Source organism: Saccopteryx bilineata, chromosome 4 (assembly GCF_036850765.1).
Source record: "Saccopteryx bilineata isolate mSacBil1 chromosome 4, mSacBil1_pri_phased_curated, whole genome shotgun sequence".
NCBI lineage: Eukaryota > Metazoa > Chordata > Mammalia > Chiroptera > Emballonuridae > Saccopteryx > Saccopteryx bilineata.
The window spans coordinates 140031685-140049266 of NC_089493.1; the positions used below are offsets into that span (position 1 = coordinate 140031685).

At 40.5% G+C, this 17582-nt stretch overlaps 1 protein-coding gene across 3 annotated transcripts in view; it reads left to right on the forward strand.

The window, feature by feature from the left end:
- The window catches only part of GLI3 (GLI family zinc finger 3), a 376015-nt gene that overhangs the window by 97189 nt on the left and 261244 nt on the right, over positions 1–17582 (forward strand). The window contains exons 1-2 of one of the 3 annotated variants that reach the window (XM_066272081.1): positions 12876–12918; positions 16925–17167. The exons of 1 other annotated variant lie outside the window; for it this stretch is intronic. In XM_066272081.1, the coding sequence (XP_066128178.1) occupies positions 16978–17167 (190 nt within the window). In that variant the 5' untranslated portion in view covers positions 12876–12918; positions 16925–16977. Of the gene's footprint in view, positions 1–12875; positions 12919–16924; positions 17168–17582 lie in introns of those variants that run through there. One more of the 3 variants, XM_066272080.1, reaches the window with a different exon arrangement.

Genomic DNA, 17582 nt, shown 5'->3' on the forward strand with positions numbered 1-17582 from the left:
ATTTGGTCAGGAGATTCCCAGTTTGGTGGGAACAGAAAGTCTCAAAACTTGATTTTTGTATCCCTGTTAACTAAAGTACATGCTTGTCTGGTTCATTCTACCTTCAAAAACAGATCATTTGGGATTCTGTCTGGCTAAACTGAGGGCACGTTTCCTTGCACTTTGAAAAAGGTGCATTAAATAGCTTGCTGTGTGGGAAATAGCCTGTCACTTTCAACTTCCAGAGAGTGGCATTTTCAAAATAAGTGTGTACTTGTTTGTTTTGTGACTGTTCTTAGAAAAACAAATAACCTAAACAACTGCAAACACAACCAAAGCTGGATAAGAAGACAGACCTTGAATCATATGCATCTTAGATTTTGTATTTAAAATTTATTATTTATCCTAGTGCTTATGAGCATATTCAGACAGGAAACAAAATGTTTTCTATATTTAAGTTTATGACAGAAGCCAAAAATTCTTCTTTTTTCACCTTATAAATTGTTAGGTTTTGAATTACATGGAACTGGTTTGCTTCTCAATTTGCTAATTGTGTTTCATCCATAAAGTTCTGATGAGGAGATTACTACCCACCTCGTAGTTATCTTAAGGTTTGGGAGTGTCAATATTAAGTACTTTGAAAATAGCACTGCCTTATTTTTGTATATATTTGGCAGGCATGCTTCATTATTTCACTCAGGGGTGTTCTCAACATGTGCTGAGATAAGTAAACTGGGAATGGTACCCTTTTTCTGTGAATATCTGCAGCTAGTAAATATTGTAGAATTTATGCAGCTGTTTGGTCCCTGTCACTATTCAATACTGCTTTTGTACTGTGAAAGTAGCCAGTGAAAGTAGCAACAGACAAGACGAAAATGAGTGAGCCTGGTTATCTTCTAATGAAACTTCATTTATGGATACTGAAAATGGAATTTTATATACTTTTCATAGTTCATGAAATATTCTTCTTTTGGTTATTTTTAGGCCATTAAAAATGTAAAATCCAGTCTTAGTTCACTGACTGTACAAAAACAGGCAGTGACTGTAGGTTGCTACCACTCACCCTGACACAATTTGCTTCATCTTTTGTATAGTGAAGGGGTTACTGTTTGTGAAGAAGCATAAAATGAGTTTTTTGGGAAGATTCAAGTTATCCAGTCATTGTAGAAAGTCAGGTACAGAGCAGACTGACATTTTTCGTACATATTTCAAGGGGGCACATTATTTGGTAAATGCTGATTTGGAGCCTGACCCCACATAAAGAAGCAGGTGAGAGAGATGACCAGTTGTAATTATAGGTCATTAACTCGGATCATTTTTCTGGTTGTAACGGAGCCATCATTCCCTCCCAAGCTGTTTGGCCTCGCCCTCTGTGAAGGTGCACACTGATTTCTTCTTTGGAGCATTTTTCTACATCATCGCATCTTTTCCTAGGACATCAATGAGAACTTGAGTGCAGTATGGGAGTGATGTCTCTTTTTATACAAGGGGAAGCAGCAGACCAAAAATACTCCAGGACTTGCCTGAGGTTCAGTCAATGTAAGATGTAGTATCACGCCTGGAAACTCAGCCTTTCAACTGCGGGCCCAGGACACTTGAACCCCACCACCTTGCTTGGTGTTACTATCAAATAGATAATGAAATTATTTACTGCACCTACCTGGTATTCATAAATGCCACAGTGTATATAAAAAGATCCTTTTCATTATGTTATTTCAGTTAACCATCAGGTAATTCTCTCAAGTAAGAGGGCAAGTTCGATCATTTCCTTGCTATATGAGACAGCTGACAATCCGATACAGTTTAAGTTACCCTGGGTCACACACGCACTAAGTGCTAGAGACAAGTCTGGGACCTAGGTTTTCAAACTCCTTTTTAAAGAAAAAAAAAATTACATTAATTGATTTCAGTAAGAGAGGACAGGAGAGAGAGAGAGAGAGAGAGAGAGAGAGAGAGAGAAAGAGAAAGGAACATCAGTTTGTTCCTGTATGTGCCCCAGTGGTGGGATTCAAATAATTTAACAGCCAATTCTCTGCCCTAATGACAGTTTTAAGTATAAAAAAAAAGATATACCAAAAGGCAGTTTATTATATCATGCATTTAATACTTAAATAAGAACAATAAAAGAGGCACACAAAACTAGATTATGTTATGAGAAAGAGATTTAAAATATTAATGAAAAATATTAAGTAATAACCTGGCAAAAAGCAATAAAACTGTTACTTAAGAGATTTCCAATGACAGCTTGTTAACCCTTGATTGGCACTTTTTCTCTTTACATTAGATATTTGTTTACTGAAATAACAAATGTGAGAAAATTAAAATGTAGTATTTCATCAAAGGTATAATGGGTTTTATGAAATGAATAAATAAATATTACAAGCATAGTTCCATCAAATTTTTCTCACCTTGGGTGCTTAGAATACACTGTTGCACAGATGAATGTTTAAAAAAGAGTAAGGAATGTAAGTTTGTGATTTTCACATTGGGCGGCTGCCCAGGCGCCCACCTTAGAGAGAACCCTGATTACAAGAGCCATTTTAACAACCGGTTCACTGAACTCAACAAAAAATGAGGTATTGGTTCTGCCAAACCGGTGCAAACTGGCTGAATCCCACCACTGATGTGTTCTGACCGGGAATTGAACTGGCAACTTCCACACTTCAGGACAAAGTTCTAACCAACCAAACTACCTGACCAGGGTTCAAACTTCTTTTTATTATACCATGCTGCCTCGTTATATGACATAAAGGTGATGTCATTAATACCCAAACATTAAAAAATAAAATGAAAAATAATATCCTGACCTGTTCCAGCCCCTGGCAGTGGTTTTTAGTGGAGATTTGCATTATGAGAATTTTTGCTTTTAAAAAACTATATGCACCTCCTGTAAAAGGTTGAATTAAATGACTTTATTTTTGGTAAGTGGCCCATGTAAGTTTATTATTTATTTATTTTGGTCCTTTTTGCTCGGCTTCTTTGGCAAAATGAAGTACTGCTGTGTTTTTATTGCATACCCGTCATTAAAAGTAATTGAAAAGACACTTGTTAGTTTTAATATTGCATGGATGGAAATATATCTGGCACTGACAGGAACGGTTACAATTCCTAATAGTGCATTGTAAGAAGTAGTCTGGTTTTCTGTTTTCTTACTTGATTTAAAAAAAAAAGAAAAATTTGTTAAATTTGCTAAAATTTGATAATCCTCTTTCGTTGGGGGAAGGTTTCTGCTTTGTGCGCAGTGGTTCTACCGATTCATTCAGCTCTCCTTTCCAACCTGTGAGAGGGCATCCTCTGGGCAGCCTGGCCAGCCTTTCATTTCTGGTAAATAATCCATGAAAGCTGCTCCCAAGTGCAAGTTTTCTCTTTCTATATATGTTTCTATAACTGTTAGACAGATGCCCCTTTCAATAAACTATGTACGGCTTTAACTGTTGGAACTATAGTTAAGTTGTACACAAACAAAATATTCAGACTGTTTCTTGCATCTAAGCCTGCTACCCAGTCCCCCGGAAAATAGCATTAAATATCCTTTGCAAAATGGAGGTTCAGAACCGAAGACAAAGGTTGTAGGAGGGTAGGGCTTGGGGACGGGGCAGGAGAAAAAGTAATTCAACTTGAGCTTGAGGTGTCATTTATACTACAAGATCCTAAATGTGTCCAAGACCCAAGTTTGGCAATAACACCTTAAGAAGAAAAAGAAATTCAGAGAGGTTTCTAAACCATGTTTCATAAACTCTGGATTGAAGTTTACAGTGAAGTTCATTTGATTACACTTCGAGATACCCTTTCACAGTAACCTTTATATCATAGGAACAGGTGGAGTAATTTTAATAGTGAAGATAATCTTCACTTATAGCAAAGCAGCAAGCAAATCAGTGTTCTGCGGGCTTTCAAACACTTTGCAAGAGATACTTTGCAGGGATTTCTAGTCATTTATAATAGGTGAGAAAGTTGTGTTGATCTGACTACTTACCTAAGTATGAATTGAAGCTGGCTGCTTAAATTTGTTAAACCTCAGGATATTTACCTGAATAACTAGGATGATGATACTGCATACCTAAGAGGCCTGTGAGCATTCAACTCAATTAATACACATGGAGCATTTAATTGAGTAAGCGCTCAATACATATGAGCACGAGCCATGGTAGCCACTCTATTCTGCAATGTACTCTCCCTCTTAGACCATTCAGCAATGGTCTGGTAAAAGCCGAGTTACCCAGTTTTGGTACTTATTTGGGAGGGACTTGTGTATAGATACTTAATAGTTAAAATAATTATATGATATTTAAATAAGTTTATTGAAGTCTCCAGAAAGCCAATATCAATGTCAGGTATTGCTAATACAATGGTACCTCGGCACATGAGTTTAATTCCTTTCATGGCCGAGCTCGTGACTCAATTTGCTAGTGTGTCAAATCGAATTTCCCCCATTTAAATTAATGGGAATGCAATTAATCTGTTCTAGCCCCAAAGAACCACAAGGATTTTTTTATATGCTTTTAAATAAGAAAATGTATGTATAAATAACACACACACACACATGTATACATAATAAGAGAATGTAAAGAAATAAACTGGTTTATGCAGTGTATTTACCTTCAAACTCAGGTGAAGTTGCTGGTGGAGGGGGAGGAGATTGGCGGAGATTTTCATTTCATGCACTATCGCTTAACACTACATTTAATTGCAATTTTTTTAAAAAAATTTTATTTATTCATTTTTAGAGAGGAGAGAGAGACAGAGAGGGAGAAGGGGGGAGGAGCTGGAAGCATCAACTCCCATATGTGCCTTGACCAGGCAAGTCCAGGGTTTCGAACCGGCGACCTCAGTATTTCCAGGTCGACGCTTTATCCACTGCGCCACCACAGGTCAGGCTTAATTGCAAATTTTAACTTACACACTACATATGATATGTAACTTTATTGCTAAACTTAATTGCTATTTTTTTACTTTGCTTAATCATCATCATTTTCTTCACTGACTTTTGGCTTTTTCACCACACTTTCCTCACTTTCACTTAGAGGCCGTTTCAACAAAAAACTTTCCGTACAAGTTTGTTTCTTCCTCCCTTTCAGAACGTTCGGCAGGCCATCTAGTGGAGGGTGGCGGAAGTTCATGATTCAAACATCCGCTTGTGACTTAAAGCAAAACAATCCTGCGAGGGACTGCTCGTCTCTCAAATTGCACATGATTTAAAGTGCTTGTGTGTCAAAGTACCACGGTATGTGTAAAAACAGGCAACCAGGTTCTTATACTTCTACTGGTAGAATAATTGAAAACAGGACTTTAGGAGATAAATTTGTGATATAATTTTTCAATTTATGTATATTTAATTTGGACTTTTACTTAAAATAGAAGTAAAATAAATCAGTAATTTCTGCAATCTAAAATGATTGGGAAATATAGAAACATAAAGAAAGAAATACATATCTCCTTTCTTCCCACCTACTCTTTCTCCAAAAATTTGGATCCTTAAGAAATTTGGATCCTTAAAAAATTAATGGGTAAGTGAGGAGACTTTGGATTCTAATCTAGCCTCTGCCACTTCTGTCTTTGCTTGGGCAAGTACTTTTGTAGCTCTAGAATGAGGATCACAGTCATACTTAGCTCATATGATTGGCCTGTAACGCCTTAGAACAGTACTTGTCACTCAGTAAAGTTCTTTTCTATGTTTATTGAAATCCTTGAGTACACTATATTAAATGACAATATTTCATCATATAATAAAACAGTGGACATTTATTTTTCTAACTTGTTTTCCTTATAAATAACAGTTATGAACATCCTTAAATATAAATTAATATCTGCTATTTTTTTTTAACGTGTGCTTTAATGAGAGAAAGAGCGAGACAGACAGGGAGAGAGATGACAAGCATCAACTCGTAGTTTCATTGATTGCTTTATCTTATGTGCCTTGATGGGGGGCTCCAGCTGAGCCAGTGACCCTTTGCTCAAGCCAGGCTGCGACCATGGAGTCATTCATGTCTATGATCCCAGGCTCAAGCCAGTGACTCCACGCTTAAGCAGGCAACCCCATGCTCAAGCTGCATGACCCTGTGCTTAAGCCTGTGAACTCAGGGTTTCGAACCTGGGTCCTTAGCGTCACAGGTCAATGCTTTATCCATTGCGCCACTACCTGGTCAGGCTAATTTTTTTTCTTTTAGATATATCCTGGAAGAGGAATCATTTGATATACCTAGCCAATTATGGAGATATTTTAATAGTCTGAGAAAGTGACTCTCTCTATATCTACTCTAGCACTCAATACTATTTAATAGTTTGCTACCAGTTTTTGTGCAGCTCACTAGGAATGGTTTTTTACATTTTTATATATGACGTGAAAATGATAGCAATTCATATTTTAGTGTCCATAGATAAAGGTTTATTGGCACATACTGTGCTCATTGGTATACATCTTGCCTGTGGCTGCCTTTACCCTAGCAGTAGCAGAGGTGGGCAGTTGTGAAGTTTGCAGACCTCTGCTTCAAGGTGTTGACCAAAATTCAAGTTCAGATTGTTTTATATTTTTTGCCATTGAGTAGGGAAGTCTGATAGCCAAATATTTAACTGTGGGCTTTAGAGTCTGACTGCGTGGGCTTCTCGGCTCTGCCTATGAACCAGCCAGGTAACCTAACTTTTCTGGGCCAGAGTTTTCTTATCTGGCAGATGGATGGGCATAGTGACAATGCCTTTCTGATTAAGTGACATTGAAGAGTAAGCAGAACAAGTGAAGCCCTTCCTACCTCATAGTAACTGAATGTTAGCTGCCATTAATTGTTATATGGTTAATAGATTTGTATGGGCAGGCTTTTGGAAAATGAGATTGGTTGGAAAATAAAATGAATGAGTCTAAAATCACTTGTATTTTATAAAAGTAGATGAACTTAGTCTTTTGTTACCTTAATTGCTTTTACTGAGACAATTTTTTTCTTTTTACTGCTTTATTTTTTAATTGATTTGAGAGAGAGAGACACACACACACTGATTCCATTTATTTATGCATTTATTGGTTGATTCTTTTTTTTTTTTTTTTTTTTTTTTTGTATTTTTCTGAAGTTGGAAACGGGGAGAGACAGTCAGACAAGACTCCCGCATGCGCCTGACTGGGATCCACCCTGACTGGGATCCACCCGGCACGCCCACCAGGGGCGACGCTCTGCCCACCAGGGGGCGATGCTCTGCCCCTCCGGGGTGTCGCTCTGCCGTGATCAGAGCCACTCTAGCGCCTGGGGCAGAGGCCAAGGAGCCATCCCCAGCGCCCGGGCCATCTTTTGCTCCAATGGAGCCTCGGCTGCGGGAGGGGAAGAGAGAGACAGAGAGGAAGGAGGGGGTGGGGGTGGAGAAGCAAATGGGCGCTTCTCCTATGTGCCTTGGCCGGGAATCGAACCCGGGTCCCCCGCACGCCAGGCCGACGCTCTACCGCTGAGCCAACCGGCCAGGGCTATTGGTTGATTCTTATATGTGCCCTGACTTGACTGGAGTATGAACCTGCAACCTTGGTGTACCAAAATGATACTCTACATCTTATGGTGTTGGGACATTAGTTTCTTTTAAATGTGCCTGGAAAGCTGGAACATGGCCAGAAGAAAAGTCGAGCTGGGTCCTGGTTCCCAGACTCACTGCAGGGGTGGAGGGGTGGTTGGTTTTTGTCCTGCCCAGTTGGCAGGAGGATAGGAGAGCAGCTGCACCAAGGCATCCTGTCTTGACTGACCATGGAGATGGCTTTTGGGGGAGATTAAGTTTGTGGCCCCTCTTGCTTCACTCGGAAACAGAGTCTGAGCCATTAAGTGCAACTGTTTTACCAAGTTGCAGACTTGGTGCCACTAAGGGGCTAGAAGAGGATGTGCATTACCTATGGTAAAATTGTGAAGACTCCCATGTGATTATTTGGGTTTCTCAAGTGCATGCTTCATAGGTCAGAGTGGGTGGTGGCTAGAGGGTTCACCTTGCTGTAGAAACCTGACTGGGCAGCACCTGGCCTGTCCATGAGCCCTGCTCACCTGTTCTAATCTTGTTACAGTGAGGGAAGAACCTCAGCTATTTAGGCACAATGTTCTCTTAAAATTTAAGAGAATTTAAGACCCAAATTTAAGAGAATTTAAGACCCAAAAGGGTCTGATTTCTACAATGGAATAAGTATGGTCTTTAAAACTTTGTTAAAAATACAACACTGTTGGCCTTGGCCAGGTAGCTCAGCTGGTTAGAGTATCATCCTGACATGCTGAGGTTGCATGTTTGATCTCAAGTCAGGGCACATTATACAGGAATCAACCAATGATGGATGAATAAAGAACAGCAAATTGATGTTTCTTTCTCTTTCTGTCTCTCTCCTCTCTAATATACATACATATATATGTATAAGTATCTCAATATGCTTGGGCTTCCTTCATTACACAGTCTTCTAAAAACAAACACTCTGCAACATAAACACACCAGATGAAGCCAACCAGTTAAGCTTGTATCCACAATCCACAATTTAAAAAATGGCAGAAAGGTTAGCAAATGGGACTATGATGTTATAAAGGAGAGATGTGAACCTGGGAACCACCTTTTGAAACTGATAGCATAAGAGGCTGTGCACACACAGATTTATTCTTGTGTGTCTTTAGAGAAGGAAGGAGCAGGCTCTGAGTGCTCCCACTTCCACGTCTGGGTAAGAACAGGTGGGTCCCATTGGAGGATGAGTGGGTAGCAGCCAGTTGGACACTGGCCTTGTGAAAAGGCCTTTCATTGTTTCTGTTGAACTAACTGTTGGTTGTTGATCTCACTGTGGAATCTTAACTGCTCAGGTCCGTACGTGCAAGTTAAGGAAGAGAGATACTTCATTCTTTGCTAATGAAAGACTAAAACTGAGTTCTCATAGAATCTCTAATACCTAGATGTTCTTGAGACTGTTACTCACAAATAGGCATAAATGCACTATTAAGCAGAAAGAAAAAAAATTGGCCCTTCTGAGAATTTATTGTACTGCCTTTGATGTCACTGATTAACACTCTGTGTAAGCAGCAACTAGTAACTATAACAGGCTAATAGAAGTTCCATGACATTTTAGAATTCTTAATTCAAGGAAGGATCTTTCTTAGCTTATGGAAAATAAGGACTATCTCCTCCTCACTTTTACTGAAGAGCCTGCAGGTGCCCTCAGGGTCCTGTTTTGTATGTTGTTTTTGTTTTTTTAATCCTTCTCTTGGCTAGCTCTTTCTCTCTAGAATTTTGAAAGTTAATATGGTTGGCTTTGTGTTTGTACTTAAATGCCCCAGTATGTGGAGTAATCTTTTACCAAGTCACAGTAGCTCTTTGATGGTCATGTCATCCGTGCCCAGAAGCCTCCTCCTAGGCATGGGGTGGGCAGGGTTGTAGACCTATGATATGTGAGGGTTCAGAGGCACAAGAGAAGTAGTTGGAAACCTTACAAGCCATAGTGCATGCCTGGTGAGGCCTCAGACAAGATGATAGTGTTATCAGTTTCTGTTTTCCAGATGGGCAAGGAGCATAGCCCTCATTGTAATATCTTTTAAAAAAGGCAGGCAGTACCTGACCAGGCAGTGGTGCAATGGATAGAGCATCGGACTGGGACATGGAGGAACCAGTTTCGAAACCCCGAGGTCTCCCGTTTGAGTGCGGGCTCATCTGGTTTGAGCAAGGCTCACCAGCTTGGACCCAAGGTCGCTGGCTTGAGCAAGGGGTCACTTGGTCTGCTGTAAACCCCCCCCCCATCAAGGCACATATGAGAAAGCAATCAGTGAACAACTAAGGTGCCACAACAAAGAATTGATGCTTCTCACCTCTCTCCCTTCCTATCTCTCTGTCCCTATTTGTCGCTTTTACTGTCTCTGTCATAAAAAATAAAAAAAGGCAGGCAGCTGCTTGCTCTGCAACTGTCATAGCTCTCTGTTGCAGTGGGAGTCTCAGCCATTTCGGGTTTTGCATTTTACTATATCTAAGTTCTCATCTTGCTTTCTCTGCCTACTCTCTTCTGTCCCAGAGAACCCTTTTTGAAGTTAAGTGGAGCTCTGTAAACTGAGTAATGGGGAGTGAGGTGAGAATTAGCCCTAGGTTGAGCGCTGACCTGCTCTTTGGAGCACATAGTTTCTGGTGAAGGGCCGGTGGACTGTTAGTCTAGTTTATTCTTTGGCAAAAAGAACTCTAGAAATGTAAAGATAACTAAGATACTCATAAGACTGATGTAGGGCATTTTCCTTTCCTTTCACCCTGGCATCTCATGGTTGATGAAAGTAGGACGGGAGAACCACCCTGTAATCTTTGGGTGAGGGTTTCCCCTGCAGTTCAGGTCGCTGCATCCCTTTCCTGTGGTAGCAAGGCAGGCCAGTGCTCTTTTCTCATCTGTGTGGGCCACGCCCTCCGTCATCATCCACTGTCAGTGGGAGCTGTATGCGTTTTCCCACAAGGGGATGCTTCGCCCCAAGGGCATTGGAAATGTTCTTAGATAAGGCATTGTTTGCTCTCTTCCTTTGGAAACGTTGTTGCAATCTGGGGAGCAGTACCTGGGTTAGGCATAACTGCAGTCTAGCTGGAAGGAGGCAACAGTGGGCTCCTAAAACCCACAGAACTTGGTTCCCCTTCCTAGCATAAATCTGCGGTGTATATGAATATTCTTAGCCTCTTCTTTTTTTTTTTCTTCGTTTCTGATCTCTTTTTCGTCAAAGTCATGACAATTCTGGATCAGGGAGGCAAGAACTTGGGTTTCATTTTTTTCACCCAAAGAACATCAAAATGTGCGTAGCTAAAGAAATAAAAGCTGACCAGATATAACAAACACATAACAGAAAGCAAGTAACGACGCTCATTTCTTCCTCAGAACTGGAAGGTGGGGCTCTGAGCTTGTAGAAGCACATTAATTTAGATGCTAACGCCCAACAGCCATTGGTGGAGCCTCAGCTTGCTGTGGGGCAAGGGTGCAGCCCTGCATAGGGCAGACGTGTGTCTTCATATATGTGCAGATGGGGTGCTCTGTGGTACCCCGACCCTGAAATTGCATGCCTCACCATAGCTTTGTCATTTATCCTGGGTGCTTTCCAGGAGTGGATATATGTTGACAAAACCTTAATGGGAGATTATTGGAGTTTGAAAATGTCTTTGTATAAAAATGCAATTCCTCTTTTATTCTTTTATTGGTGGTAATGGTTGTGGTGGAGGCTGGGAGTGCAGACTACTTCAGGTGCTGTCCTCAAACCTGCCCAGGAACAGACTTCTTGTTCTGTTAACAGGGCTGTGTGGCTCCAGTTAGGCACATGGTGGCATTCTTCTTGCATCGTGTACTTGCTGGCAAAGTGGTCACTTGTTTCTGATCTGGAAACTGGACCTAACACCTTGCCCTCCCAAAGCCTTGTTGTTGTCAGGAAGTAAGATGATTTAAATCAGTGTTTTTCAACCGCCGGTTTGTGGACCAGCGGTTGAAAAACATTGAATAAATCAGAACACTTTCCATAGTGGTAAAAGTTGTGTTCTTTTTTCAAGTGGAGGTATGATGTTTCCTGGTGTGGGATCATGAATAATAATCTGCATATTAATTGAGTCCCAGGGCCTGGTGTTTTAATGTATTTGAACATGACTTTATATCATTCAGTTTGGCAGTGATTAGCTTTCACAAATTCAGACCTCCCTAAACATGGAAATACTATTTTCTTGTTAGAATCCTATTCGGTTAGAAATCTGAGTATCCAGTCTCCCCCCCACCCCCCTCCAACGCTCCTTAACGTTTTGTAGTCCCCTCCCCACCCCCATCTTCCCTTCATTCTGACTCATTGAGATCTGAGTGCCACTCTTCTGGGAAAGCATGGTATTCTGACTCCAGTTTTGTAATTTAATGATGGAGAGTTTCCTTAGTAAACCAAATTTAGAGTCTTAGAATGCTTATCTTATATCCAGACCTTGAACATAAAAGGCATTTTATACCCACAATTGTTCATTTAATGAGCAATTGCAGAGTGCAGGCCGGTTAAGGGATTGAGCTATATGCACTATTATTGCAAGAAGTATTCCGAAATACCAGAAATAGGACGTAAGCTCTGATCAGGGAGACTGTGAACACAATTACCTTCTTTTCAAATCCTTCTGTGACACTGCGGGAGGAAAAAGGACTTTGAAACTTGAAAGGAAAGAGCTTGCTTTCAACCTCAAAAGCTAGGAGGAAAGGGCTCTGAAATTTGCTCAGAATTCCCAATTCACCATTAGCCTGTTTCTTCCTTTAGCCTCAAGGCATTCTCCGCTTTTTGAAAAGATGTTAAGAAATTCAGTCACAATAGAGAGCCTAGTTTTGAACATGTTTCACTCGGTCCATTGAGGTCTGAGCTCCAGCCTTTGTGTGGGGTGAATTGAGCTGAACAGCTAGCTGGTTGGAGAGAGGTGAATGAGGAGTCGCTGTGCAGCAGCAAATTCTTGCAAAGAAAGAAGCTCTCTCCTTCCTCTATTTTATAATATGCATTCCTGTACTACCCTACTAGTGGCAATATGTGGAGTTGAGCCTGCCCTTAAGTCAATACAGAGTACTTGGTTTATAGCAACTCTTGTTAAGTTTGTCTTGTAATTGAAGCTGATATTGACCTTGTTTGGGGACCATTTGTAAAACCGTTTATTTAGCATAAACTGAAATAATAAACCCTCCTTCTCTTGGGCTGATTGTGATAGGGTGACATTAGTTTGATTTAATGATTAGCTGCCTGACCCTTCTCCTGGAGAGATCGGCTTGAATAGACAGAGTTCACTCAGAAACACTCAGAAAGAATACTAATGAGCTTGTTAAATTTAGCATGGCTCCAACCACTTTTAATTCCTCTGATGGGAGCAGCACTGCCTGGGAGAGGGAGAGAGGGTCAGGGAGACACTGAGAATGTTTCTAGAGGGTCTGCACAGCTTGAGAAAACCCACCAGTAGAAGTTTGCAGAAAGTAGCTAGCCAGAACTGGGGGACTGAGTTGTAAGTATTGTCTTTTCTCTTACATTCTGTCTTTCTGTCCTGGGGAAAGAAAGGAATAATGGTGTTAAAATGGGATGTTAATTGAAAAAGAAGGTGGAATCTTTGTATCGTGAGCTTTTTCCTCGTCAGCTAATTTTGTTAACGGACAGAAGGTGTTCCTAGTTAATGATGCAGTGCAGTGTTTTATTTTTATATTGGAGGGATCCTTTGAAACTTCTATTCCAAGTCAAGGCGAATATACACTTGTTTCCTGGGTTGCAGTGAGAAATTGTCAGTAGTTAGTGAGCAATTCACCAATGGCCAGGAGGAATATGTGTTCCAGCCCTGCTCTGCACAACAGGATTACTTACTTTTAATTTTTTAATGTTTTTATTTTAGAGAGAGAGAGAAGGGAGGGAGAGAGAGAGAGAAAAAACAACAACCATTTGTTGTTCCCTTATTTCTGCATTCATTGATTGATTCATGTTATGTGCCCTGACCAGGGATCAAACCTGCACCCTTAGCTTATCTGGATGATGCTCTACCAACTGAGCTACTTGGCCAGGGCACTTTCTTTTATCTTTATTGTAAACAAAGCAGCTTTTGAGTTCTCAGAGTTTATGGCACTGCGTGTCCGGCTTGATGTCTGTTGCCTTTGGATGAGTTTGGAAAGTCTTGGACAGTTTGTAAAATGTGATGTCTGGGCAGCTTTTCTTTTGGGGCTGGAATTTGTGCATTTCCACTCAAGTGTGAATATATAGAAGGAAGGAGTACAAAGTTGTGATTATAGTGACAGTGCTCGTAACATTATATTTTTTGCAACTTTTTAGTGAACTGCGTGTTTTGGTGTAACCTCTAAGCAGGCAACTGTTTAAGAGAGAAGCCAAACAGTCGCCTTCTATCTGTCTGGCTGTACAGCCCGTTGGAAGATGCCAGAGCAGTGGGCGTTTGCTTACATTTCTGCAGCCGACTTCTGCTTGTTGCCATGGTGGACAGTATGTTTCTGTCAATAATTTGGCCTGGCATCACTGTCTACCCTGACTCTCAAACTTTATTGAACAATCCAGTTCAACCAAACAAGATTAGACAGCTTTCATCTTCTGGCTTGCTGAAGTGGTTGCTAAATTTATAAGAGCAGGTAGGAATATTACCTGGAAGATTTCCTCTTTGCTGCGGGGAGTGTGCTTCTCAGCCCTGTAGTGCTTTGTATTCTGAGGCTTGTGCCCTGTCATCCTATCTGCATGCACTTGAGAGGCTACTCAGTGCACAAAGCAGATTTCACAAAAGATTTGTCTGCTGAAACGTTCTGGAGAGGGAGGATATGTAAAAACATGGTAGTGTCACCGTTGTAAGAGCAAGCCTGATGAAAGTTTCCACATGAAAACATTCTCACCTGAATTTTTTTAGTCTACTAAGGGAATTAGTAACCTTTTCTGTATTAAATATTTGAACTTGCTTATTTCTTTTTATAACTAATATTCTCACATGTTGTCTTAACTCTCAAGAAAATAATTTATTTTAAAAAAGTTAAGTACTTGTGAAAAAATGATCATTTAGCTTAAAAAAAAATCTTTATTTTCTCCACCACCCCCTTCTCCCAGTAGGCTGGGGTGGGGGGACGTGGGAAGACCCTGGACAGACCATGCCAATTATTCAATTATTCATGAAGTTGGACTCAAATTTTCATTATAAAGGCTTGGCTTCTAAAAGAAACTCACTCAATTTAGCAATACAGTTTTAAGAGAACAAGAGTTAATTTCTTCTAGGAAGAGTAAATCAGAAATACTGTTTTAAATCTCCAAGAGATTGGTAGATCCTGGTTATTCATCCTTCCCAGAGACTACTTAATGATGAGTCTTGGTAAGGACTTTCTTGCTTTCCAAATGAAGGTCCATTGTACAGGATTTGCACTGCAATGCTGCAAGTTCAGGTTGAAATTTAAAATAATGGTTTTATGCAGGCATAAATTAGTGGAAAATATGACTTTGGTTATTTGTAGGTTATAAGAATTTTTATAAAAGTTTTTTTAAAGGGTTTTAGTGTTTATGACACTCTTGCTATTTATGTAAAATGAAGCCATTTTCTTTAGCTTGCAACTTCACTTCTAATGAAGTACAAAAGTGCACTAGCACCTGAAAGTATTAACCATAAGGAAAATAAAAAGGTAGGACTTTTTCTCTGTAGTTTGTTTTTAAGTTAGCAAAAGCGTGGTTTGAGTTGTTTATAAAGATCAATGTGTAAAAGCTGGAATTACACCAATTTGTTTTAGTAGTTATTTGATAGATTAAACTAACAATTTATCTCATAATTACAAGGTTTGGGGTAAGGATCTGCACAAAATAATGTTTCATATTTACCCTGTAGTAGTCAGCAACCTCACTAAAGACTAAAACATATCTTATGATTTATACTGTTTTTTTTTGCCAGTCATTTGCTAGGCTGAAAATTCATTGCTTATTTGTTAAAGATCTAAACAAAGGCCATAACAAAGCAGTAGTCTTTACTTTGGTTTGCATTTTTATGCTGGCTGTGTTATAACTATGTTTCCTTTCATATTTGTACAAACAACTATGAAACTGCTAAAGCATACTTACTCTGTGTTTTAGGGGCCCTCACCTAGACATATCTGCTATATAGAATACTGTGAAGATAAGTTTGTATATTGGGTTGTGTTAAAAATCTGTCCATGTAAAATATACAACAATATTATACTCCAATATAGTTTTTTTTTTTAAGATAAGTTTTCAGATTAGCTGTCTAGGCAGTGCTTGAATGGCTTTGTTTCCACCACCACTTATCTGTCAGAGGACAGTCTGTTGGTTAAATGAACACCTGGTTTGGTGTACATGGTTTTAGGCAGGCATCCCCAAACTACGGCCCGGGGGCCGCATGCAGCCCCCTAAGGCCATTTATCCAGGCCCCCGCTGCACTTCCGGAAGGGGCACCTCTTTCATTGGTGGTCAGTGAGAGGAGCACTGTATGTGGCGGCCCTCCAGCGGTCTGAGGGACAGTGAACTGGCCCCCTGTGTAAAAAGTTTGGGGACCCCTGTTTAGAGTACGTATATCCTAACAGATGAATTATATCACTTGTGTGGGTTCAGCTCACCAGTTTGGTTTAATGTTTTGAATTGTTTCTTTGATCTGCTATCATAGAAAAATCATCTGATCACATTTACAGAGAATCATACTGGATAGATGGAAAGTTCATACAAATCAAAGGAAAACAGAGAAGCATTAGAGAGCTGGGATATCAAATATATGTGGAATCTCATCGGGCTGTTCTGACATGTTTGAAGTAATGTTTGCACCCCACCAGAGCCTGTATGTTTATCAGCATAGTGGGCGCCTCCTCACCCCCAGAGCCATCTTGCACTTGAACTTTCACCCTCATTTCTTTTTCTTCTAGTTATCACCTCTGTTCTATGGTCTGAAGCTTGAAGAGCCCTGCAAGGGGCCCTGGAGGTTTCCACAATTGGTACCTTTATCAACTGTAACTAGTGGGTTTTCTGTGCCATTTCTGGTTCATTTAAATCTCTCATTGGGTTACAAATCTGACTTAAAAAATGAAAACATCTGGATCTGAGGAACAGAAGCCCTTTGACCTCATGATCTCCCAGAGCCTCAGAGGAGGTGCCGAGGCCTGGACATACCTGTTTTATGTATGTCTTTCTGGTGAAGTTGTGCGCCCACGGCTGCCAGCACATCTGGCTCTGGTGGCACCAGTAGGGGCCTTGGCCCATCCCTAGGGAAGAGCCTTACTAGCAGGTTCAGCTGCTTGCTGTGGTGATAATTTGCTGACTCTTCCTACGTCTCAATTTAATTGGCTCGTTTCCGGCTCTCCTTCCATTTTGTTTCGGACCCTCATTCATAAGCACTTTTGTCCAAAAAACATCCCATCATGGTAAATCTTTCAAAGTTTCTAAGAATGAGAAATTGGTTTCTTTTTTGGAGGGAGACCTAATTGATGACTACTTTTGAATTGCTCCTTAAAATGCTCACAGAGCTTTTATATTCCTTCTTTCTTTAGAGGATGAAAATCCAGGACAGACGTATCACAGAGAGAGAAGAAACGCGGTCACTATGCAGCCACAGAATGTCCAGGGGCTTGGCAAGATCAGTGAGGAGCCTTCAACATCTAGTGACGAGAGGGGCTCGTTGATCAAAAAGGAGATCCATGGATCCCTGCCTCAGCTGGCCGAGCCCTCCGTCCCATACCGTGGGGCGGTGTTTGCCATGGACCCCAGGAATGGTTACATGGAACCTCACTACCGTAAGTGGGTCCTACCTCATGGCCTGTGTTCTGGAGCCATAAGAGGCTCTGTGTGTTTGTTTGCACATGTGCTTGATGGGTTATTTGGCTTAAAACAATTTATATAAATGTTTAATGTACTATCCACCTTTCTTCTTCCTTCTTTCTTCTTCCACATCCTGTTTGTTCATTTAGTGAGAGCCATTTCCTTTTGTCCCTAAGTAACTGCAGGCCTTGGTGGGGTGGTCTTCAGGAAGGTTGTCCCACTGTGGCTCATCCACATGGACCTGTCCTGAGAACTGGAATAAGAATTGCTTCAACCAGCAAGACACTGGGAGGATGGTTAGTTGAAGGGGGAGTTACTAAAGTGGGCAATGTTAGCTGAAATCTTTAACAGCAATTCCCATTTAAAAAAAAATGTTTATTTTATTGATTT